General features: G+C 37.7%; 1 protein-coding gene and 2 non-coding genes across 18 annotated transcripts in view; all 3 read left to right on the forward strand.

Annotated features, from left to right (window-relative positions):
• PABIR2 (PABIR family member 2) overlaps positions 1-11,852 on the forward strand; it is a 33,583-nt gene extending 21,731 nt beyond the window's left edge. For 9 of the 16 annotated variants that reach the window (XM_020896983.2, XM_020896989.2, XM_020896988.2 and 6 more), the window contains 2 exons: positions 585-681; positions 9,103-11,852. In XM_020896983.2, the coding sequence (XP_020752642.1) occupies positions 585-681; positions 9,103-9,247 (242 nt within the window). In that variant the 3' untranslated portion in view covers positions 9,248-11,852. The remainder of the gene's footprint in view (positions 1-584; positions 682-9,102) is intronic. The other 7 variants (XM_020896994.2, XM_020896995.2, XM_070464226.1 and 4 more) reach the window with 1 other exon arrangement.
• LOC139034048 (small nucleolar RNA U109) lies at positions 311-454 on the forward strand. The gene has a single exon (XR_011486520.1). It is a non-coding gene; the product is annotated as a small nucleolar RNA U109 (small nucleolar RNA).
• Positions 4,098-4,237, forward strand: LOC139034047 (small nucleolar RNA U109). The gene has a single exon (XR_011486519.1). It is a non-coding gene; the product is annotated as a small nucleolar RNA U109 (small nucleolar RNA).
• Positions 11,853-26,113: the final 14,261 nt, after the last annotated feature.

Genomic DNA, 26,113 nt, shown 5'->3' on the forward strand with positions numbered 1-26,113 from the left:
TTGAAGTAGCCAGTACAGCATTAATTTTGTGAACTAATTAATAATTGCTTTTAATTACAGATGTGCTTTTAAACTTGTATATTTTCTAATCTTCATTTTCACTAAGTAGCCTAAAGCCATCTTTGATTTGTATGTTTTTATCAGCCTGCATACTTTAGAGTCCATTTGACTTCATCTCAGGAGATGTTTTGATATTAAAATATATAAAATCAAGAGTCCTTACTAATCTTTCTAGCATAAATTTTTATTCACTGGGAGCTTCAGCTATTAGGGGATGCTTTTTTTCTGTTGTGGTTAGTCTTGATTCATTTTGCCTAATGAAATCAGTGTTTTACTCTTCTATTAAAGAAATTGACTGTGTGGATAGCATGCTATGTACAATAAATGAGAAGGTATTTTTAGGGCTGCTGACTTTTTAGTTGAGGTTATGTGGCAGTGTATTTCTTCTACATTAAAGCACATGGAAAAATAGCTTTCAAGTAAACAGCCTGAAGTACTCTGATCACACAGAGATCACCCCATTTTAGCAGCAAGCCTGTATCTGTAAAATCACAGTATGGTAGCATCACCTCTTTCTGTTTTAGGTGAAATGGAGACCGAAAGCCAGCCCAAGAGGCTCTTCCAAGGCACCACCAATATGCTGTCTCCGGAGGCTGCACAATTGTCTGATCTCAGTTCATGGTAAAAAATGAAATAAAACCCCAAGGATATTAAGGGATGATGTATTTGAAAAGAACCACAGCAAAAGTATATTGGGGTGATGTAAAATATATTCAACTTTTTATCCATGTTCCCTAGAGGTGAAATCTCCATGGAGGTGTAGGCAGTGTAAGAAACTATTGTTTGAAAGTCAATGCTACCTTTGGAAGTGTGTGTGCCTTTTTGACATCTTCACTTTCCTGCCTAACTCCTGATAGGTCAGCCTCTCAATAGTTGCTGTTGGTATGGGAGTGTGTCAGTAGCTGGATGGCATGAGAAAGAGTTTCTGGACTGTCCTGGGTAGTGTGCCTTAATTATAATTGCTCTGCCTGCATTTTGTATTGGATTGGCCAAAAAGTTTATTTGGGTTTTCCCACAAATTGAAACAAAGTTTTTGGCCAAGCCAATATTCTGTTCTTTGAACTTAGCAGAGAATACCAGCATTTCGTAAGCAGGGCATTTTCTAAATAGCACTATCTGTTGATATAAACTCTTTTTGGGAAATTTTGGGGTATTCTGTCACAATCCTAAGGTTTCACTTAAATAGTAACATTTCCAGATTCCTATGGTCTGTTCACATAACTTCTTTTTTAGTTTGACTCATCTGAGCTTACAAGTTTAGCTTAAGGCTCTTTAGTGTTTTTGTGCAAAGTTAACTTCTTTTCCTATACCCAAAGTTGAGTACTTGGATTCCAACCTGTATTGGGAGGAAGGGGAAGGGATTATAGCAGTGGCCAGGTGATATTTGGAAATCTTTAAGTACGTTTCCATCAACTTGTGTATATGTGTATGTGTGTGCACACACATATGTATATGTGTTAGTTGCTCAGTCATGTCTGACTTTGTGACCCCATGGACTACTGTAGCCCACCAGGCTCCTCTGTCCATGGAATTCTCTAGGCAAGAATACTGGAGTGGGTTGCCATGCCCTCCTCCAGGGGATCTTCCCAACCCAGGGATCGAACTCAGGTCTCCTGCATTGCAGGCAGATTCTTTACTGTCTGAGCCGCCAGGGAAGCTCCCTTCTATCAGCTTGCTGAGTACCTATGTTGTAGATGCAATTGTGTAGAGCCTTTCAGAACTTTTTGATCAGAGTTTTATGGCTAAGGATTTTTTTAAAAGAGCCCCAGAGGGCATTCACTTTAAAAACAATAATGTCCTTTAAATGGAAGATATATGTAAGCCACTTATAAGTTATACAGACTGACTATTGTTGCTCTCCAATCACTTATTCATTATTTTGTCCAAGATAACCTCTGCTTCTTGTTCACCAAGAAGTCACAAATTATTCTGGCTGATTCGACTCGTTGATCAGTACTGTTCTAACCTTGGAACACATGCCTTTTAGATTGTTCTAGCTATTTTCAGCCCCCGCTCTCTCTTCCCTCTCATCCCTGTCTGTCCTTGGTAGCTTAGTGTGCTAATTTTGGTATAGAGTGCCTTTCCAGGTATGTAGATGACTGCAAAGAGAAAATTTCTAAAGCTTGTTGAGAGGACTAGCAGGTGAAACTCTATACTGAGTGGAAACTGCATATCACTTTTATGGTAAAGTAGGTTTTAATATAGGCACATAACATTATAAATAGATTTGCTTACCCAGTTACTAACCAAGTAACCAAGTTCATGTTAAAAGATCAGAAAGCATTCACCAAGTTAAAAACATACAGGGTGAGGTGATTTTTTTTTTTTAATATTGTCATGGGGTGACTGTGCTCAATGCCATGAAACAGGTTCACACAAGTAAGGAAGGAAAAGAGAATGTATGTTATTTACCAAGGGTCCTCTCCTTTTGTTCAGATGTTTATTCCTCTGAGCAGCACAATCTAAGCTGTGTATGATGGTGCCTGTTGTGAGGCTTCTGTGTTTGGTTGGCTGTACCACATGGCTTGTATGATCTTAGTTCCCTGACCCGGGGTTGAACCCAGGCTGCAGCAGTGAAGGCTCAGAATTCTAACCACTAGGCTACCAGGGAACTCCTGTGAGGCTTCTGTTTCTATTGCTACCACCTCCATCTTCCGTGGACGTGTGACTGGCTGTGGGAGTCTTGGGAACATCAGCACTCTTGCTCTGTAAACACAAAAAGTATTGCCTCTGGATGCCTCTTTTCCATTATTAACTGACTTTGTTAGAATGTCAAAGAATAATGTACAGGCCAAAGGGAGAAGATGAAAAAGAGATAACATAGCAGATCATTCACAACTAAAGAGCAAGGAGTGGGACAGCCAAGAATTGACTGTTCCTAGAATATCCATCTCCTTTAGAACTAAGATTTTTAAAGAACAATGCACAATGTTGTATTTTATTAATGCCTAGCTTTATAACACAAACATAAATAAGTGATAATGATAGTAAAAAAATTTTACTGCAAAGTAAATGGGCATATTTGGGACTAATAAGAATATTAATGAAAGCAGACCCAATACAATTTTGCTACAGGGAATAGTAGTAGAAAACTTCTGGTTAATAGACTGTCATAAATTTGAAGTAATCAAATTATCTAAAAGAGTAAAAAAAAAGTGTCGCCTCACATTGGAGAGGTTTGCTTTATTCATGGCTGCTCATAGAGTGCTAATAAGCCAACATATAGCTCACGTAATTTTTAAAAAGAAATTTAATACTCAAAATTCACAAAACTCAATATCAAAGATGATTAAACTTTTCAAATGGTGTCTTTAGTAAGTTTGTAGCATCTGGACTTCTGAGGATATTAAAGCTGACAATTGCACTAAGACTTCTGGAACACCTCGTATACTGAGATTGCTGACATTTATGTCTATAGTTAAGAGAATTTAAAAATGAGTTATTCATGATATGTAAAAATCAAATTCTGCTTTTGCAGAAAATTTTTTATTCCTGTCTCTTAAAAGCTGTTTCATTGATCAGACATATTCTTAGAAATGAGGACAGAGACAGGAACTAGCTGTGTTCTTGTTTCTGCTGCCAAGTATAACAATCTACTCAATAACTAAAGGAAACCATTCTTATACATTTTAGGGAAGAAATGGTATCAGATCGTTAGTAGGTATTATCTCAACATTTCAGTCATTATAGTTTGTTCCCTGCCCCATTCCACAAAGAAAAGATAGGTTTTAAAACTTTATATACTAGTAATGATCTGTAAAATTTTATATTTTTGAAGTACAAATTAAATGGGAACTTTGAGTATGGACCCATATGGAGTTGGTGTCCAGTGTTCCAACTGCTGTGCAAAGGAATGGTAGATCTCCTTTTTGTAAATGTACTTTTTACTAAAGATTCTGCAGTCTTTGCTGACCAAATCTGGGGAACTTTGCCCACCATAAGGCAAGGATTATGTCATTCTGCATTTAGTCCTTATGAACATCAAAGAGTTTGACTGTACCTCGGAAGTACACCTTTGCATGGTGCTTTGATTCTTTTTGCATGCTGGGGACTCTTGTTCTGCTCCTCATTCTTCTGAGAATAAAACTGTCTGTGGCATGCTGTGTAAAATAAAGCTGTTTTCAGAGCTGCTAACCATATAGTGAAGATTATGTGATAGTCTGTTTCTCCTACCAAAAAGGAAAAAGTCTCCCATGAAATTTCTTGCCCAGTGCTTTAGTGTTAACATGACTGCTGACTTACCTCTATGTTTTTTTTTAATATTTTCCATTAGAATTATATTAGTAATTTTTGAGAATATTTTTTTTCATTTATTTTTATTAGTCGGAGGCTAATTACTTTACAATATTGTAGTGGTTTTTGTCATACATTGACATATATTAGCCATGGATTTACATGTATTCCCCATCCCGATCCCCCCTCCCACCTCCCTCTCCACCTGATTCCTCTGGGTCTTCCCAGTGCACCAGTTAAGTAAGCCAGAAAGATAAAGACCATTACAGTATAGTAACACATATATATGGAATTTAGAAAGATGGTAACGATAACCCTATATGCAAAACAGAAAAAGAGACACAGATGTATAGAACAGACTTTTGGACTCTGTGGGAGAAGGCGAGGGTGGGATGTTTCAAGAGAACAGCATCGAAACATGTATATTATCTAGGGTGAAACAGATCACCAGCCCAGGTTGGATGCATTGACAATATTTTTAATGATCTGTGTGTCATGGCAAGAAAATTTTATCGTGAAAATATGACGTGCAAAGAATAAGTTTTAATTGTGATTTGATGATAGAAAAGTTTGCATTATACTTGAAGATTGTTTATGTGAGCAGCTTAGACTTCTGTGCTGATACTTTTTGTTTGGGGTGTTTAAAGAGCATTTTCAATTAAAAATTTTTTCTTCCCATTTTATTGAGTATTATTGATACACAGCACTGTATACGTTTAAGGTGTACAGTATAATGATGTGGCTTACATACATCATGAAATCACGACCACAGTAGGTTTAGTGAACATCCATCTTCTTCTGTAGATACAAAATTAAAGAAATAGAAAAAGAAATTTTTTCCTTTTGATGAGAGCTCTTAGGATTTGACTCTCAAGAACTTTTATTTGTAACATATAGCAGCGTTAATCATCTTTATCATGTTGTACATTACATCCCTATGTGCTGATACTTTTAAACTCCTGTCCCCAAAGTGACAGTGGAAATGATCATATTTAATGGTCTCAAAAACATAGAGGTTATATAGCAAGATAATGCTGGGTTTTCATAACGTAAGCTAGTAGAGACCAGAGAACATACACTGTGGACCAGGTTAACCCCCACCAAGGGGTCAGGGGATGCCCTGTAGTATTACCTTATGCTAAAATCTGTGTTGGGGTTGCTGAGCAATGACTGATTTCTAATACATTTACCTACCTGCCATTGGTCTCATAGAACCCAGTTTACTGACTGTTCAAGGTCAGAGTGGTTCAGCCAGATGGATAGTAGCATGAGTCACACTGGACAACCCAGTTTTGTTGTTACTTTGTCATTGAATGCTTTAATAATTCCCTTAGCTTTTTCCATTTCTCCCTTAGCTTTTTTAGACAGAGAGCACTACTTTAACAGTCATAAGTATTTTTGGCGGTGTGGTTCAAATAGTGCCTTAATTTGTATAGTCAGTGGCTGGAATGAATTAGTTTACATTTGTTTCATGTATTCTTATGTCCAATTTGAATTATTTAGGTCCTTTGCTTTCCTGCCGTTGTTTGGCTTTGGGCCATTAGTCTAAGGCTCATTAGCACCTCCACCAGAGCTTAAACTGGGGAATAAAAAGAGAAACTTAAATTGGACCATACATTTTGCTTTCGAAGCCCTAGTAGAAGGTTAACAGCAGACACTGAAAATCACTTTTGTACCGTGATCTCTCTGTGGATTGAAAAATCACATAAGCCTTGCTTGTGAATATATTAATAATGTGTAATCTGTGACCTGTAGTCACTGCTTCTAGGACCATGTATAGTAGTGCCAGGTTAATTAGAAGAGAAACTAGATTTTAGTTTAGTGAAAATATCTGGTTAAAGGTTTACCAGGCTCTGAATCTAAGTTGCACTGTAGACAAAATGCAAGTGTGCTATTCTTTGTCAATGAAACAAATTATATATGTTTATACTTAATAGCAGAGAAGAAATTCCTAAAAAATATATATATATGAAGTGAAATGTTCAGACTCTTCTTTTTTTTTTTTTTTTTTTGGTAAACGTCCCCGTTACCTTATTTCTTTAAGGTAATCAACAGTGTCAGAAGACCAGATTTCACAGCATGAGTCATGTTCTGTGTTTTTTAATGAATATAGATTCACCTAAGCAAGCAGGTTTTATTGCAAATGGAATCTTTTAACCCAGGGCACACCATCAGTCTGGTTAGAATAAGAAAGTATTTATATACAGATTATCTGCTTGGTGGCCAAATGTTAATCCAAGCCTATTTCTTCCTGCCAACTAGCAGAGAGCGTGTCCTTCAGCTTCCCAGCCAATATGTGCTTTAGGAAAGTAAATTCATTTTAATATTAGTCTAGGCAAAATGCTGCAGGAGGAAAAATCACATATGTTCCAAAGGCAAATATAAAGGTCTTTTGATTTTCCAATGTCTTAGATTATCTGTGCAACTTTTTTCAGTACTTTGAATAATTTCATATTTTAGACCCATTTTGCCATTTGGTTGAAAAAAATACTAGAGCCAGCTAAATTTTCCAAACTTCTTACTTAAAAGTGGCATTATTAATGATGCATTTGACAGCAGTAAGCATAGAGTAGGAGGACTGTGGAATATACTGTTTCCATTTTTATTTTTACTTTTCCAAAGGCTATTTGTATTCTGTTTCCACCTGAAAACAATCCACAAGCAATAGAAAAAAATGACATTTTGAAGGAAACTAGAAGAGTAGAGAAACTGGGTTAGGGAAAGTTACGTTTTATTAAGGGTGGTACAGAGCCCAGAAACTTCCAAATGAACCATAGGTTATTTAACAATGGAAATATATTAACTTGGAAATTTATAAAAACATTACTATTAAAGTCATAATACTTAGTCTCAGAGCAATTTAGATCAGGATGGGCTTTTGCAAAGGACCTAATGATCAAACTTAAACTAGAACCCATACATGCTGATTCACAATTCCTTCTGCAATCCTTTGCTTTGTTTCCTTTTCAAAAATAAAAAAGTATGGGAATTCCCTGGTGGTCAAGCGGTTAGGACTGTGCTCTCACTGCCAGGGATCTGGGTTCAATTCCTGGTTAGGGAACTAAGATGCCACAAGCCTCGTGGTGGGGGCAACTAAACTGCCTGACTCCCTCGCCAGCTTTCTCTCATCATGTTCTTACTCTTTGTACTGTAGCAACAGTACCCTGCTTTTTGCTCCTAGGCATATCCATGCTTCTTCCCCAACTTTACCCAGTTAATGCCTACTCATCTTTCAGACAACTGCTCAAATATCACTTTGAGGGAGCCTCATTTCTCCATATTCCTCCAAATTAGATCTGGTCACCCATGTTGTATACTCTAAGAACCCCTTGCATCTTTTCCTGCTTTGATCACAAATTCTAATTATATATTTATTAGTATGGTTATTTAAGTCTGTGTCTCCTGTGAAGTGAAGTGAAGTGAAGTCACTCAGTCGTGTCCAACTCTTTGTGACCCCATGGACTGTAGCCCACCAGGCTCCTCCATCCATGGGGTTTCCCAGGCAAGAATACTGGAGTGGGTTGCCATTTCCTTCTCCAGAGGATCTTCCCCACCCAGGGATTGAACCCAGGTCTCCTGCATTGAAGGCAGATGCTTTACCTCTGAGCCACCAGGGAAGTGTCTCCTGTACTATACTGTAAATTAGATGCAGGCAGGGATCATGTGTGTCTTATACCCCTTTGTATTTCTGATATCTGGCATACATTCTGCACTTGGCAGGTACTCAGTAAATATAGAAGAAGTGAAGTGAGTGAATGAGTGAATTCAGGCCAAATCTAGAGCATAGAGATTACATGTTGGATTGACAGGAATCACAGCTAGGAGGGCAGCCTGAGGTCAGATTGTGAGGGCTGTGAATTGTGGCTGCTAAAGTCTGAAGCCAGATTAGTGATGCAGGTGAGACTGATTGTTGGGAGACATGGTCGCCTGGACTGGATGGGTCAGGTATCCCCAGACTGGGTTCTAGAGGCTCTTGATGCCCACATCAGGAGTCTTAGTGGAAGGATAGGAGCAGAAGCCAGTTATCAGGATTAAAGAGGAAAATAGTCTGTGAGGGTATTGAGACCATGGATCTAGAGCATTCCATTTAAATGCTTGACTGGATGGTAACTGAAGGAATTAAAGAAAGGAGCCTTTTAGGAATAGGAGGGAGACATTTGCGTTTTGAAAGCGAGAGGAAAGGAAATAGTCAAATTCATAAAATCAGAAGAACATAAAAGGCAAATGATGGAGGAGAGTAGAAAAAAAATGTGTCTTTGAATCCAGGACCTCTTGGGAGTGGGGAACTGATAAAATCCAGAGCAGTGGAAAAATGGTTTGGGAATGGAGGGACAGTGAAGCAGTATACTTGCTAGAATACTTCTAACAGTCCAGGGTACCTCCAAGAGTAACCCTTCCTCTTACTCAAAGGCTGACAGGAAGGTAAGAATATTAATATGAAGATAAAAAGAATGTTAAAAAGAAATATAAAGGTAGAAATCTCTTGAACTGAAGGTAGGGGAACTCCCTCACAAAAACCATGACACATCCAGAGGAACACTCACTGGTACATTGGACCTTCCAGTGCCTCCAGGAGAGCACCCAATTAATAAAGAGCCTTGAGTGTCTGACTTGGGATTTCTGTGACATTGTCCTCTCTCAGGTATCTGAACATAGGACGTTCTGTAGTTTTGCTGTTGCTTTTACGCTTTTTATGATTTACCAGTGCTGTACTGATCCATGAGTTCTTGAAACCATGTCGTTGCATGTTATGTTTGCCTTTACCCTGATAGATGCATCTGCTTATAATTCTTTTTGCTTTGTCCTCAGTTCAGATATTTTGGATGGCAGTAATAGCGGCAGTGGCTTGTCCTCAGAATCGCTGGCTAAAGGCAGCACAACCGCAGACGCTCCAGTAGCATGCTCCAATTCATGCTCTCCGTTCATCTTGATGGATGATCTCTCACCCAAGTGACTTACCCATTTCTGATTCAGTGTTCTAACTGCTGTTTCCTGCATAAAACATTCAGGGAGGAACGCAGAAAACTTTGATCCATAATGAGGATTAAAGTGTTACTGATCTAAACCATTTTGATGTCATTATTTTTTGGCACCACTCTTCTCTAAAGTTTGATTTTATAAGTGTAGCAACCTTACTTATGTCTCTCTATGCTGATCTCTTTTTGAGCTAGTGATGAAATCTCAAATACTCATTTTTGATTGCTTAGAGTATATACATATATATGTAAAATTTCTCAGTGCTTCAAAGAGCACCTATTTTAGAGTCTATAGTTTAAGGAAAGCACTAATATGTATTTTTGATAATGGTTCTTTTCCCCAGCAGTGACATGACAGCTGGAGTTGATCAGAAATTCTCTTGCTTGAGAGATTTTTTTTTGTTCTTTTTGACTACATAAGTCTCAAATCTCTTTACCTCACAATATTAGATTAATTGCTTTTGATGATATCAAATTTTTATTTTTCTGCATCAGCTTAAAGTACATTATTTTGTTTCCCTTTCCTGTTTGACCCGCTTCCTTGCCATTTCTCACAGAAGGGAAAAAACATGTCGTTGCTCTCATTATTGTCCATATCGCTTCTTTGCTATTGGAGTATGGGATGTGAGGATTGATGATAGTGCTGAGAATGTAAACAGACTTACAGGATGCTGGATTTAGTCACCACAGCTTCTTATGACTTAGCTACCCCAGTTGATATTGTTCTCCTCAAACCTGTTGCCCTAAGGAATATATAAAATATTGTTAATGTTTCTAGGTGGTGTTTTCAAGGAGAAGAAATTCCTGCCTTGACCAGATGTGTGGAGCACCTACAAATGAATGAATAGTTATTTACATACAAACCACTATGTAGAAAAGCATACATGGAGCTTGACAGCTTGTCTCTGGTGGTGTAATGAGGCCTGAAGGGCCTTGGGGTTCAATGTTGTGCTGTTATAAGCTATTTATCATAAGGTAGGGTAGAAAAGGGGCTTTATGTGTCTGATTGCTACATATTGTTTCTATTGCTGCTTCTTTCTGACTACTTTTTTGTCATTAGAGTCATTTGTTTTTGTCGTGTGGTGAGTGGTCCTGTTGACTGTATTTTGATTGTTGTGTTGCCACCAGAATCAGAATCCAGTTTAATAAAAGGTCAAGGAAGCTTTTAGGAGCTACCAAAGTCAGTGTCATTGTGCAGTCTGCTTTTAAGAAGCTGTTTGAGCTGTCAACAGTGTACATGATAGTAAATGTGCAGTACCATAAGTTATTTAACACTTAAAAGAGGAAAATCACGAAAGAGCTGTTTTAAAAACCTGAGTGTAATCTATTGCTGTGTTATTTATTATTTAAAACTGTGCAAAATGTCTGTTGTGATAGATTTCTTACAGTGTTCAGACATCGTGTTTAGGTTGTCTGTATTTGACATGCAAATTTGCCTGCTAGGACCATAATATTCCATTTTTAAATGAATGTAAGAAATGAAAACTACTGCATTTGTGTCATTTGAAGGCAAAGATCCTTGAATTTTAAAGGAAGATGATGTGCTTTGAGGGTGCTCACAGACTAGTGATACTGTAGGGCTCAAAGGGAAGCCTGTTCTCTCTGAATTATAAGAAAGCATCACTTAGCTTGCAGTGAGTAATTCCGTTACAGCATCAGCTGTGTTGTTTATTTTAAATTGTGATAACCACCATCATGGCCATTAATGGCTTTATCTCTCATATTGGCTTTCACCTGTGCAAAATCCATAATCCTTCAAACTTAACATGAATATATATATTATGAAGATTGTTCTCTAGGATGCCATTTTAAAGAAAAATTACTTCAATGGTATGCAGTTTGTTTATTCTGTTTATGAAAGAACCATGTTAAGAATTTCTGCCTATATAATACTGAGAGATGGTTTTCTCCTATAGGATATTTATCCACCTTCTCTCTACTGTCTTCTTTGCCTTAAGGGACATGTTTGGCCATCATTTTTTGGCTCTAATTTAGGACTCTTAAGACATAACCTTTAAAAAATAAATAAATAAATTAGATAATAAAAAAAAAGACATAACCTTTAGAATGTAATGATACTTAAATTTGTTTCTGAAATTCTGTGGTGGGGTAGAATTGGGATAGGAAAATGAAACTGTTCCACTGGTTTGAGAACTAGGAGGCAAGATGATTCACTTTACTATTTAAGCCAAGGTTCATTTTTATCATTTAAATTGGCTAGAAAGTTAAGTTTCTGCAGGGGTTGTTTTGGAATAAATAAAAGAGATGCTAGCCTTCAGATGAGCTTTGGTGACAGTATACTCTTTATTTTTATATAAAATCTAATATTTGGAAAGTGATCATTGTTATAAAGTAAAATTCTCTCTTCCTATTCTAATACTATATCATATTTCAAGCTTCTATTTGAAAACAAGTATAAGATGACATGATAAGAAAATTTAATAGATGCTTTTTTTGCTTGATTGACTTATATAATCACTGTGTTTCATGATAACTGCTTTTGGAATAATAAGTTTTGTGAAATGCTGACCTTGTGTATATCTTAGAATGTAAAATTAATAAAGTGTGTACACATGCATAAAATTCTGTAAAATTTTTAGCCTATTTCTTTTATTCTTGCTGTTCTCTGCCTCCATATCCCAATATTGCATTCTCTGTGTGTGATTGCAGAGAAATTTTGAGTAAAAGGATATCAAGAATACAAAAGAACTAATAGTTGTTTTGAAATTTGGGCTGTTTCCCAAAACAAAGAGAAACCTCTCCACATAATCTGTCAAATTTTCAAGAGCATTTTGTAGAATTTGACACTTTAGAAGGTTCTTGCCAAGGCCACACATATTTCTTACTTGTTTTGGATTTATTTTATCTTATGTTTTTTTTACATATTCATAAGACTCTGCATTGTTTTTAGAACAAGATGGGGGTGGGGAGACAGGCGAAAAAATAAAAGCCTTTCATGCATGACTTGGGTTTTAAACACTCAATTTTCTTTTCTGTATTTAAAAAATATTAATATATAAAGTATTTTATTTCACACTTAGAGAAAGGCTGCAAGAGTATCCCAAAGAACTCCCATATATTTTTCATCCAGATTCCTTGGTTGTTGATATTTAACCACATTAGTTTTTTTCCTCACACTTTATGTATGTGTGTGTGTCACACATTTTTTTCTGAACCATTTGAGAATGTTATAGACATGATACCCCATTACTCTTAAGTGCTTTAGTGTAAATTTCCTGAAGATGAGGACATTCTTATGTAATCACATTGCACTTTCAAATTCATGACATTAACCTTGATATAAAACTATCCCACTTAGTGTATAGACCCTGTTCACATTTTGCCTTTGGGCCCAATAAGGCTCTTTTAGCAAGGAAAAAAGATTTCTTCTGGCCTAGGATTCAACCTTGATATAAAACTATCCCACTTAGTGTATAGACCCTGTTCATATTTTGCCTTTGGGCCCAATAAGGCTCTTTTAGCAAGGAAAAAAGTTTTCTTCTGGCCTAGGATTCAACCTTGATATAAAACTATCCCACTTAGTGTATAGACCCTGTTCACATTTTGCCTTTGGGCCCAATAAGGCTCTTTTAGCAAGGAAAAAAGTTTTCTTCTGGCCTAGGATTCAACCGAGGGTTATGTGTTACACTTAGTCATTATGTGTCTTTAGTCTCCCTCAATCTGTAAGTCCCCCAGTCTTTCCTTGTCTTTTGTGATCCTCATAGTTTTGAGAATACTGGCCAGTTATTTTGAAAAATGTCCTTCTATTTAGGTTTGATATTCCTTCATTATTAAATTCAGGTTTATGCATTTTGGGCAGAAATAACCACAGAAGTGGGGATGTGTTCTCAGTAGATCATTGCAGGAGGCCCACGGTGTCACTTTGTCCTGTCACTGGTGACCGTCAATCCTTCAGTGAAGGAGATGTCTGCTGTATTTCTCCACTGTACAGTTAGCATTTTCCCTTTGAAACTTGTAAAATATTTTGTGTGGAGGTACTTTGAGACTATATACATATCCAATTTTCTCATCAGACTTTCCCCCACTAGTTTCAGTATCCATTGATCTTTCTTGCATGCTAGTGTTATGATCACTACCCAATGGTGACTCTCTAATTCCATTATTCCTTCTACACTTAGTTGGCATTTCTAGTGTAAAGGAGAACTTTCCCTTCTCCACCATTTATTTGATCTTTGTGGCTTAGTGGTTAGGATTCCATGATTTCACTGCCATGGCCTGGGTTCAATTCCTGATGGGGGAACTGAAATCTGTAAGCTGTGCAACATGGCCAAAAAATAATATAAATAAATAAAGATCCTCTTAATACAGAGGGAATCCCAGGTGGTGCTAGTGGTAAAGAATATTTCTGCCAATGCAGGAGACACAGGTTCAATCCCTGGGACAGGAAGATCCCCTGGAGGAGGAAATAGCAACCCACTCCAGTATTTTTCCCTGGAGAATCCCATGGACAGAGGGGCCCAGCAGGCTAAAGTCCAAGGGGTCTGAGAGCACTGAGCACTCACACATGCAGTACAGAGAAAATAATACATGTATATTTATATATACACATATGTATATTCGATTATCTATTAAAGGTTATGAGTTCAAACTGGCATCTCGGATTCCAGTTCAGCACTACCGGGTTCATTCCAGTGTCCATCCTATCCATATTTGTAACTGTTCTCAAATAGTGACAAGCCTGTTTCCTCTTATCCTCAATTTATTTGCTCATTTCTTTGTACGTAACCAGTTTCTGACCCTTCCACCCTAATGCCCCCTCAGCCCTGCCAGCCCTGGCTGCCTCTATGGGAGAAAGGGAAGAGAATTCTAAATACTCAAGTTTTAAATATCCCTTTCTTACACCCACGCCAAGCATTGCTCCAAGCTCCCCTTCCTCTGTGTTTACCTGTTCACAGCTCATGGATTTTTTTATATTCATCAATTTAATAAGTATTTATTGAACCCTGTGGTGGAAACTGTAAATGCAGATGAAGTCAGTATTTAAGATGACCAGGCTAGTGGAATTAAACAGAAGTTCACTAATGTACACAGTCTGGATGGGCAAGGAGTTTGGGGGAGAATGAGTGGATATGTGTATATGTGTGGCTGAATCTGAATCCCTTTGCTGTTCACTTGAAACTACCACAACATTGTTAATTGGCTATACCCCAATACAAAATTAAAAGTTTAAAGAAAAAAAAAGGAGAAAACCTAACAGCCACAAAAAAAGTACACTGACCACTAAATGCACTGATTCAAGTGTGTTGGGGAGTACAAAGGAAGCGCAAAGTGTGTTGGGAGCATAACATGGTCTGGGCTTCTTGGTTCCTTCCCAGGAGAGGTAACACTGAAGCTGAATCGAAGAACAAACTTAAGGTGGAGGGAGAAGTGAGAGGGAAATAGGCAAGAAGAGACCAAGGCACACTCACAGTCATGTGGGTCATTTGCTAAACATGAGAAATGGGGGTGGAGAGAAAAACAGAGGCACCTCTTATCTTTTAGGATTTGGGAGTCTTTAGCTTATGTAAGGGAAAGCTATGAAACTGAAAGTGTTAGTCACACAGTCGTTTGACTCTTTGCGAACCCACGGACTATAGCCTGCAAAGCTCCTGTCCATGGAATTCTCCAGGCAAGAGTACTGGACTGGGTAGACATTCGTTTCTCTGGGGGATCTTCCCGACCCAAGGATCAAATCCGGGTCTCCGGCATTGCAGGCAGGTTCTTTACCATATGAGCCATCAGGAAAGCCCTAGTGTAGACATAAGAAGGGAGATCTATGGAGAAGAGGGTGGTTAAGGACAAAATCCTGACAAGCATCAGCATTTAAGGGGCAGGTTGAAGGAAAGCTGGGGTGGCAAGAGGGATAGGAGGAAACACTGGAGAAACTAGCTAATGCTCTCAGCAAAGCTAAGGAGGGAGTCGTCTCCAGGGTCACTGAAGATGAGGATGGAAAACTTCCCATTGGATCTGATAATTAGGAGGTCCCCTAGAGATTTTCATGAGTGTACTTTTCATGAGGTGAACGGGACAAAACTGAGATTGCAGTGGCTAGAAAATGGAGATGAACAATATAGTCTGTGCCCAAATCTTCTAACTTCCTCTTTCTTTTCTTTCCCCATTTGTGCTCAATTGCAATACAAAATTGTTCCCATTTGCTCCCTTGTATACTCAGTGCTGTATCTAAAACATAATAGTCACTCAATAAAATTTTGTTGCATGATAACCACCCCCCCCCCCACCTCTAACCCACAGAGGGAGCTGTAAGAAAATCACTTCAACCTGTAGAGGGAGATGAAAGAAAGTCATAGGCGTTGGGGTAAGAGGAAGGGTTAACCTATAGAAAGAGCCAGAAGAAATTCCTAAGGTAGTGTTAACCACACACTCTCACCTCTAGGAGGAGCATCAAGCTTCTTGTCTTCCAGGCATTCCCAAGGAAAACTTGAATGAGGAATCTTCATCAAGGAGTACTCCGCTTAGGTAATAATTATTCATATATACCTAATATAGACCTTCTGTTTGTGGCATGTGATACCAACTTTCCATTTATGAAAGCAATGTGAAGATTTCAGTTAACATAAACTTAGCAAATAATATTTTTAAAGACATGTATTTTAAAGATAAATACAACAAAGAAAAAGTGAGTTCACTTAAAGAAACATCAAAGTAAAATCATAAATCAGAACTTAGATCCAGGAATGGATTGGGTCACAGTGATGTATGGAATTGTTGGTATGAAGAGGTTTAAACTCTACTGAATCTATGGGAGATGCTCTTTGGGGTCCCTCTTTGGAGCCTCTTCTGGGATTCTTATTCTGCTCACTCTTCTATGAAGTGTGGTAAGAGAAGTCGGGCACTTCTGTAGCTTCTGAGAAGATACCTCCCTCTCACCTTGGTCTCTTCTTGCCTGTCTATTTCCCTCTCACTTCTCTCTCCACCCTAAGGGGAACTTAACAGGGGTTCTGGGAGAAGAAACCTAAAGAGTGCCTGAGGCCTGATTTCCTAGGTCCTGGTTTGCTTGGAACTGAGTGGTTTTCTGGGGAATTTCAGTGCTAAGGCAAGGAAAATTCTGGGCAAGCTGGGGCCAATTGGTCACCCTAAATGGTTTCTTGCCTGGCCTAGACGTGATTTTCTTTTAGTTTGTTTCCTTAATGATCTCTTCTGACTGAAGTAGAGGTGAGTGCTCCAAAGCTAAAATCAGAATGTTGCCCTCAGAGAAAGAAGCTTCTAGACTGGGTCACTGAGGTCTACTTGCTTTGGGCAAAAAGGAAGTTTGGTGTAATCCTTTTGGTGACTACACTGAAGTTTGAGGTGAAAGACAGAACTAGTAAAGGGTTTGTTTGTCTGAAGCTATTCTTCAGGCATTTATCTTCCTCTGGAACCTATGGGGGTTCCATATGGAACCTCTGAATCCTATGGATTGAGAGGAGTGGGGAACTGTGGCTGTTGTAAGTAGTGGGTCAAGATTCTACGATTTATAATCCTAATGTATATTTCCTCCTCTAAGGCAAAATTAACATTTCATAGTAGTGTTTTAAATTATTTTCTTTTTTTAAGAAGTGTTTTTCTTCATTCATTTAAAAATTATAAATTATGAGGGAAAAGTTCATTATAAACAGTTTAAACCTTATAGAAGTTTACAAAGTAAATAAATGCCCCCCCCCAGTCTTTTCACTTATAGTTTGATTTGTACGCCTAATTACCTCTTTATATATATATGTGTGTGTGTGTGTGTGTGTGTGTGTGTGTGTGTGTGAAGATGCTTATAACAGACATGTGCATATTTTATAACTTTTTATTGAGGTATAACATACATAGAAAAAAGTGTTCAGCTTGATGAATTACTACAACTGGATGGTCTGTGGAATGTTCTGGCATGTTCTGTGTGACCTGGGTGATGGTTACATGGTTTTATTTGTGATCATTCATAGAGGGCAAGTGGCTAGAAGTGGGCATTCAGGGCACCTCAAGTGTTCTGGAATGTTCTGTGTGATCTAGGTGATGGCTATATGGGTTTATTCAGTTTGTAGTAACTTATAAGGGGTTGAATGGCTAGATACAGACATTAGAGAGTGCTTCAGAATTTCTTTAATTTTCTATGTTGACCAGGATGATGATTTATGGGTTCATTTTTAGCAATTGTGTAGTATTCCCATGTAAGAACATTCCATAATTTATTTAATTAACCTTTAACTGATGGTCATTTAAGTTCTTTATAATTTATTAGTATACACAAATAATATTATTTTTGTTTCTGTAAGTATTTCTGCAGGAGAGAGTCTTAGAAGTGATAAATTATTGAGTCAAAGGGTATGTGCATTTTGTTTATTATGTTCCTTTTGAAAAGATAATACATTAAAAGATAATATGTTTAAAAATTCTACAGGTACAAAAGGGTGGACAATGAAAAGTCTCTCTCCTATCTTCATCCCCCAGCCACCATAGCTCCTCTTCCCCATAGCAACTGTGTTTTTATTTTCTTGTGTGTCCCTATAGGGAAAGTTTGCATATATGCAAACAAATTCATCAATATATTCCTTTTTCCAAAAATTTACACATATAATAGCATATTTGCATGAGCTATTACTGTATAATCTCCCCCTCCTTTCCCCTGAAACCTTAGTGACTTAAAATAGTTCATTTATTCTCATGAGTCTATGGGTAACCTGGGTGGTTCTGCTGTTCAGGACCAGGCTCAGCTTTATATTGAGACCACTTGGGAAGTTTGAATATGGACTGTGAATTAAATAATATTATTTTATCAAATTTTTTCAATCAAAGATTCAAAATTCAGGGTCAAAGTTCATGCAAATTCATTTAGTTGTCATGTTTCTTTAATTTTCTTTAGAATAGAACAGCCCTCCCCCTTTTTTTCATCTTTTATGAAATATTCATTTCAGAGAGTCTGGGCCAGTTGTCTTGTATAAGGTCCTGTAATTTGGATTTGTCAAATTGTCTCCTCATCATTAGGTTCAGTTAAACATTAGATTAGTTAAACCTTTTTGGCAGGAATACTACATAGGTGATTCTCATTGCATCACATCAGGAAGTACATGATGTCAGTTGTCCCATTGGTGATGCCAAATTTGATCACTCAGTCAAGGTAATGTTCTCCAGATTTGTCCACTGTAAAAGTACATTTCCCCCTTTGTAATTAATGCTAAATTAGTATTTCAAAAGTAGATGTGACCATGTACATGTCCTGTTCCCCAACAACTTTCACCCAATAGTTTCAGCATTCATTAGTGATACCTACCTGAGTCAGTTTTTAAGATGGAGACTGCAAAATATTTTACTAATTCTGTCATTCCTTCCATATTTGTTAGCTAGCATTCTTCTGTAAAGAAACCTGCCCCCTTTTTTGCATATCACTGTGTTATTTTATTATACTGTCGCATGAACAGTCAGATCATTGGAATGAAGCAAAAACTCCAGAAATAGACCCAAGTATATATGAAATGTTAACATATAATAAAGCCTTACATTGTACACTGGAATAAACTCCAAATAGATCCAGATGTAAGAGATGAAACCATGTAAGTACTGTAAGAAAACATGGATGAATTCCTTTATGAATTTCTCCTGGATGTGGAGAAAGTCTTCCTAAGTGTGACTCCAAATCCAGATACAATGAAAAAGATGGATAATTTCAACTACAAAAAAATGGAAACCTGTTGCATCGGGGAAAAAACCATGGTCTAAAGAAACACAACAAAACTAGGAGAAATACTTATCTAAAGGGCTAATATCCCAAATATATATATATATATATATATATATATATATATATATATATATATATAAAGAAGTCTTAAATTCCATAGGGATGGAAAGACTAAAAATCACAAGAGGAAAACGGGCAAAAATATGAAGACACAGTTCATAGAAGAAAATAAACAAATGACCCTTAAATATAGGAAAAGATACTCAACTTCATACACAGTAAAGTGAAAGTGAAAGTCATTCAGTCAGGGACTCTTTGTGACCCCATGGACTATACAGTCCATGGAATTCTCCAGGCCAGGATACTGGAGTGGGTAGCCTTTCCCTTCTCCAGGGTGATCTTCCCAACCCAGGGATCAAACCCAGGTCTCCCACATTGCAGGCAGATTCTTTACCAGCTGAGAGATGCAAATATGCTTTTTTAAGAAATATGTAGTCTACTTGACTATCTGGGTCATTTGGGGAGGAGGGTGAATGAATGAATGAATGAATGAACTACTGGGTCCTTATATTTACCAATGGGGCCTGCCACTTAATAGTCAAATGAATGAATGAATAAATGAATGAATAAAATGGAGGCAACCTCTATGTTTTCTTTAGTTCCCTCTCCCCTCTTTTGTTTCCATATCAAAATTCCTTTCCAAATTTTTCTCCTTAATTTCCTTCTTGTGTCTATTTGTTAACTAAAGCAAAACTTTAAGTATGGCCAATAGCATAAAATAAAAAAACTTAAATGTTGCAAGTTTTAAAGGAAACAAATGTTAACATCTAAAGTCCTAGAAAAAGTCTGGCCTTCTTATCTTGCTATAAGTAGTCTCTCATGTACCACAATAAGGAAATTGAAAAATAATTTATCAATGAAATCATTCCAACGTTTTTGTGATCTTATTACTAAGACTACTTCTAAGAATTTTGTTGCAGAACTACAGTATTTTAACTTTACTCTCGTGAATTGATTTGGGACTGTAACCATCATAACTTTGATTCCTCAAGAAAATGCATTCCAGGCACCAAAAAAATGAATATATCAATAAATGTTTGAAATATAACACACTTGAAAGTTGAAGATCTGCATGTTTCTGAGTGCCTATTGATCGAATTTGTTAACAAGCCCTTAAGCAGTTGTCTTTTTTTTTTCCTACCACTAGAAATTCTGGGTATATTTTTCTATTACAGTTAATTTTCAACTTGTAGAATAAGATGTTCTTCAAATGTTGATTTTTTATCTCAGAACTTTAATGAGTCACTTGATTTTACAAGCCCAGAAAAATAGGCCCCCCCCCGCCAGACAGTCTTAAAAATAGATCTTGTTTTCTCTAATACAGTAATTATAAATTGATGCAATAAATATTACTTTGAAATTTCGCTCAGTTGAAAGACACTATAGAAAAATCTACAGATCTGCTTTCTCCTTATCTTTGTGCATCTTTAGGAGTTTTGATAGCCTATGTAAATAAGGATGCTGATTAACAGCAGTTTAGAACAGAAAAATATTTTGCAGGGCTTCTTTTTAAGGCTTTGATAAATGTGAATACAAATTGAACTGGGACAACTATGGGTTTGAGGTTAAAAGTGAGGTAGCAGCCTTTCAATAGCTTATTGTAAAAGGACTATACACTCACTGGAGAATACCTGAAAAGTAATGGGAAACAGAAGACAAAATTTCAAGTGAAAATGAAAATCACCATAATTACACCAGGTGGAAATAACTATATGTTTGTGGGATTTTTCTAAATAATTGAGTTAACACTCTATATATGATATATTTTAGTCTATGAAAGCACTTAAACATTGAGAGTATTTTTTAAAGAAATAATCTTCCAGGGTATTTAGGCTTCATGGGTTCTCACACTGCTGTGGTGAATAGTTTAAGAATCTGCATCTTGAAATCAGTTCTTAGAAGTCCTGTTTTGATTACCTGCAGATGTCAGTGTGGATCTGAGTCTGGTTCAACAGTTTGTTCCAGGATGTGGGGAGACAGTTGAAGTCCAGTTGTGAACCAGTTGCTTATTAAACAAACACTAATTTAGTTTGGATGAGAGATGTGAGCTGTAAGGGCCTTAACTTGCCAACATTTCTTTTGACACAATTTTAATAAGCATGAATATATTCTCTAGTTACAGAGGTTCACAGAAGATTACACCCTCTTGCTCCTGCTTCTGATTGCTTGACCAGTCTTTCTGAAATTTGTCATAGTGCTAGAGAAGTGGAGTTGGTGTTCTTGGGCTTATTCAATTTGACTTCAACCCAGATGGCAAGTCTAGGGGATATATTACAAGCTGTGTTGGTTTACTTTCTACTGTTATCACATATTTACACACAAAGTTTAAAACCCATAATTTCTACTCTCAAAGAGCATCGTCTCTGCCATTCCTTCCGATTGTTCCTTTCTTTTTTTACATTATCCCACTCTCATCCAACTTCATAACATACAAAGTCAGAGTGTTTATTAGGCTGGGAAATTGTCAGAGACTAGCAGGGGTTCATCATGGCAAAACCCTGTTCTTTCTTGAGTCACAACAAATTACCATCTGTTTCATAAGCTAGCAAGCTTCCTCTCAGCTATAATTTGCTATATATATTGGTACATAAATTGTTGGTAGCTTCTGTTTACCTAGCAACAGAATCTGTTTGGCAGAAGGCGGTGGGAAAGGAGGCTTTTCTTTTTTTTCAAGACAGTTTCTTCATCTTCAAATTTTCTTCAAGTGCAAGAAAGGCAGATGTGCTGGCCCAAACGATTTGCCTTTTATATCATTTTAACCCAACTTGCCTAGTAAATACTGACTTTAGAGATTATTTTTGCTACTTTGATTACCTCAAATATAACTGAATGCCCTCTTAAAAATTCTTTTTTTAGAGACACAGATGTATAGAACAGACTTTTGGACTCTGTGGGAGAAGGCGAGGGTGGGATGTTTCAAGAGAACAGCATCGAAACATGTATATTATCTAGGGTGAAACAGATCACCAGCCCAGGTTGGGTGCATGAGACAAGTGCTCGGACCTGGTGCACTGGGAAGACCCAGAGGGATTGGGTGGAGAGGGAGGTGGGAGGGGGGATCGGGATGGGGAATACATGTATATCCATGGCTGATTCATGTCAATGTATGACAAAAACCACTACAATATTGTAAAGTAATTAGCCTCCAACTAATAAAAAAAAATAAAAATTAAAAAAAAAATTCTTTTTTTCTGTTATATGCAAATTTTGTATAATCACTTTGAAAAACTGCCTTGACCTTGTAGCTGTCAAAGACCACTGAGTTTTGGGACTACCCAGTGTAAATTTCTCCTGCTTTCGAGTGTTTTAACTTCACTTGTGGATTTTGCATGCTGAGTTTACATGTCAAGAGCAGTGGTCAGGAGACAAAGAAAGAGAAATACCGTATGGCATCACTTATGTGTGGGATCTAAAAAAAGAAGTCAAACTGATAGAAAGAGAGAGTAGAATGGTTTTGTGAGAGGTTGGGGGAAATGCGGAGGTGTTGGTCAAAGGGTACAAACTTCCAGTTATAAGATGAGTAAGTTCTGGGGATCTAATGTACAGCCTGGTGACTATAGTTAATAATACTGTGTTGTGTACTTAAAATTTGCCAAAGAGGAGACTGTAAGCATTCTCTCCAGGAAAAAAAAGGAATTATGTGAGGTGATGGATGTGTTTATTGTTCATTAACTTGATTGTGTAATCATCTCACTGTGCCTACATGTACCAAATCATCATGCTGTACACTTTAAATACATTGCAATTTTATTTGTCACTTGTACCTCAGTAAAGCTGGGGAAGGGCAGGAAGAGCATTGGTCAGGACCTGGTGGTCTTTAAATTAAGTGTAACTAAATCAAGCACTTTGCACTATGATGTCTGCATTACTTTAATTTTTCTCTGATTGTATAAGTTATACATTCCTATCTATTCACTTTATTCACTTTCTAATCAGCAGAGCAATGTGTCTGCTGAAAGGAAAAAAAGCCAGAGGGAAAAAAAACATTCTGACATTCTCTTCATGTTAGTTATAGATATCAGATGCTGTTAAAGGCCAGAGTGTATTTTATGCATTCATTTTGAGCAGGGAAGGAAGTGTTGTCCTGTCAACTTCCTTCACAAAACACCAGGCTATAATTTGCTGTGGGCTTACTGCAGGCTCATGCCTTGTTGCAAATGACTGGTTTTCCATTTTGATCTGCAACTGTTGTGGAGTTTGCTATGAAAAGGCAAGGTGGAGGTTACTAACCTACTCTTCGCTCCAAAAGAAATAAGAAAAGAGAGAGGAAGGAATCAAAAGGAAAAAGAACTTCTATATTATCCTGAGGTTTTGACACTGGTTATAAGAAAAGAATATGGCAGAATTGTTATATAGACAGAGTTCTTTTGACCAGAGTGTTTCCATGTCTTCCTTTTGCAGTCTTTGTTTCTGCTCTCTTCAGTCCCTGATTCTGCGCTTGCCCAGTGTTGTGAGGGACATGGGAATTAACTGGGATGAGGAGATAGTTTTTCTGCCTTCATTGTTAATACAAACACTTATTCTTGCCTCTCTCCCAGTAATGCCAGTCAGGTAGGTAAGGAATTATCCATCTTAAGCCATGAGATTGAGACCCATTTTCGTAGAGAAGATGTGCTTAGTCACTCATCTCTTTGTGTCCGACACTTTGCTTCCCCATGGACTGTAGCCCACCAGGCTCCTCTGTCTGTGGGGATTCCCCAGGCAAGAATACTGGAGTGTGTTACCATACCCTCCTCCAGGGGATCTTCCCAACCCAGTGATCAAACCCAGGTCTCCCACATGGCAGGCAGATTCTTTACTGTCTGAGTGACCAGGGAAGCCCATAGAGAAGATAGTGAAAGGCAAATAAGGGAAGATGAATTCACCAGAGAGGAGCTGGCAGAAGAAAAGCAGAGGACTGGGCTTTCAGGACATGAGGGAGACATAAGAAGAATCTGGGAGTGAATGATCAAGGAGGGAAGCTCATTGTCTCACCTAAGCAACACTTTTTAGGCAGTGGGATGTACTAGGGACAAGAGGTGGGAGAAACAATCCTCTTTAGACAGGAGAAATTTTAGATGGTAATGACTGGGGGGGAAATGGTGGAGGATACCCCAAACATCTTTGATGGCTTCTTAGCTATAAAGAAGGTACAGAAGCCAGATTGCTGAGGACCAAGAAAGCAATGCAGGCATGGAAGGAAGTTTTTATTCTATAAGTTTGCAGCATTTAGATACTGGTAGAAACAAGGAGAGGAAGGTCACTGGTAGGGTAGTTGTTACTGCTGTTAATGATGAGATTGAACAGCCCATGGGACAAGTGAGAAATCAGAGGATCCTATTGAGTACTGCTATCCAATAGAACTTTCCACAGTGATGGAAATGTTGTGCATCTGCATTGTCCCATCAGGTAATCTCACATGGCTATCAAGCACTTGAAATGTGGCTAGTGTGATTGTGGAACTGAATTTTTAGTTTCATTTGATTTTAATTCATTTACATTCAAATAGCCACACATGGCTAGTGGTTACTATACAAGACCATGCAAGTTTTGAGGGAAAGGATAAATGTGGGAGTAGAAAGGTAGGAAAGGGTAAGTTCTACAGCAGAGAGGGAGAGAATAACTTAGAGAGTACTAAGAATCATCTCACATCTCCAGTAGCTAAGGGAGTTACACCCATAGCTTCAATTTTTTCAGCAACCTTTCTCAAGCTCATCTACTAAGAATGGGGGTGTTGGGATAAAGAGGACTTGGGGACCTGAAGAGAAAGACTGGAATATTCACAGTATAAGGTATATAAGGAACAACTGGGCAGTGATGAGAGCCAAGCTGTAGTTGACAGTATGAATTAGTGGTGGGCCAAGTCTAAGGGGCTCAATATGGTGAAAGTTGTACTGGGCCAAGTGTGTGCAATTCCATATAAGGTTCTTTTTGGAATAAGAAATGAGCTAAAAGGATCTGGAAAAGATTATCATGCAGTTTAAGCTTTGGAAGTTATGTTTAAGTGTATCTCAGCAGCTCTATTACTCTACCATAAACGTTTCCTGGTAAATTTCATTGGTTTTGTGTGTGTGTGTGTGAGTTTAAGCCTTGATAGTATAAAATATATTTGAAAGAATTTCACTAGACATGTTGGGCTCCTTCTGCCCAGGTTGTGTTTGGTTATAAGGTGATCGGCCAGGTTCCACTGCTTGTTCTTCTCATGAAAGGGTTTGTGGGTAGTTCACCCATCGCTAGTATAGGGGTAAAGGTGGTGGGAGGCTTCCTCATAGCTATAAAAATTATAGCACTGTGCAAATCAATGTCTAGTTGATTAACACCTTTTCCAGATGTCCTAGGGGCAAAGGAGATGCTTATTGCAATATAGATCTTATTTTTGGGAAAGGATAAAAATTAAAGGAATGAGCAGATAGGAATAAAAACTGATCAGCTAGAGTTTTTCTGTATGTCAACAGCATCAAAAGAATTATGAACCAAAGAGGTTTTGTTTTTTTTAAGTCAAAGTACAGACAGATGTAGACAGCAGTTTAAAAACTTGGTTTTAAAATGGAAATCACCAAGCATAAAATTTTAACTTCAGAAAAAAAGTGTGCACTTTGGCTAACTAGTCAACCCTGTGGATGTTTCCAAGTAAGTCTTTAATTCTTGTTTTTGTTGCAGCCTAACACTCTTGGGAAAGGCTAGTTTATGTCAAAAGCCCATGACTAATAACACTCATCAGAACTCCTCCTCTAACACTAAAAAAATGAGCACAATGTGTCTCATTTAATACATTCCAATGGCCAGAAATGGACAACATGACCTCTCCATTCTGTAGAGTTCCAGCCAAGGCTTTAAAGAGAAATAAAACATATATTGAATCCTCAGCTTGCCAATATTACACCTAGGCCATTGACTTGTCTGTTGTTTTATCCATCGAGACAGAGAATCTGCTATATGAAACATTCCCTCATATAAATCCTGATACCAGAGTATGTCAGCCTGCCTAAGCAACCTCAGTAGCTCCAGCCAAATGAAATTTCCAAAGATGAGAACCCTTCCCTGGTAGCTCAGACAGTAAAGAATCTGTCTACAATGCAGGAGGCCCAGGTTTGATCCCTGGATTAGGAAGATCCCCTGGAAAAGGAAATGGCTACCCACTCCA

The sequence above is a fragment of the Odocoileus virginianus genome, unplaced genomic scaffold, assembly GCF_023699985.2.
Source record: "Odocoileus virginianus isolate 20LAN1187 ecotype Illinois unplaced genomic scaffold, Ovbor_1.2 Unplaced_Contig_21, whole genome shotgun sequence".
NCBI lineage: Eukaryota > Metazoa > Chordata > Mammalia > Artiodactyla > Cervidae > Odocoileus > Odocoileus virginianus.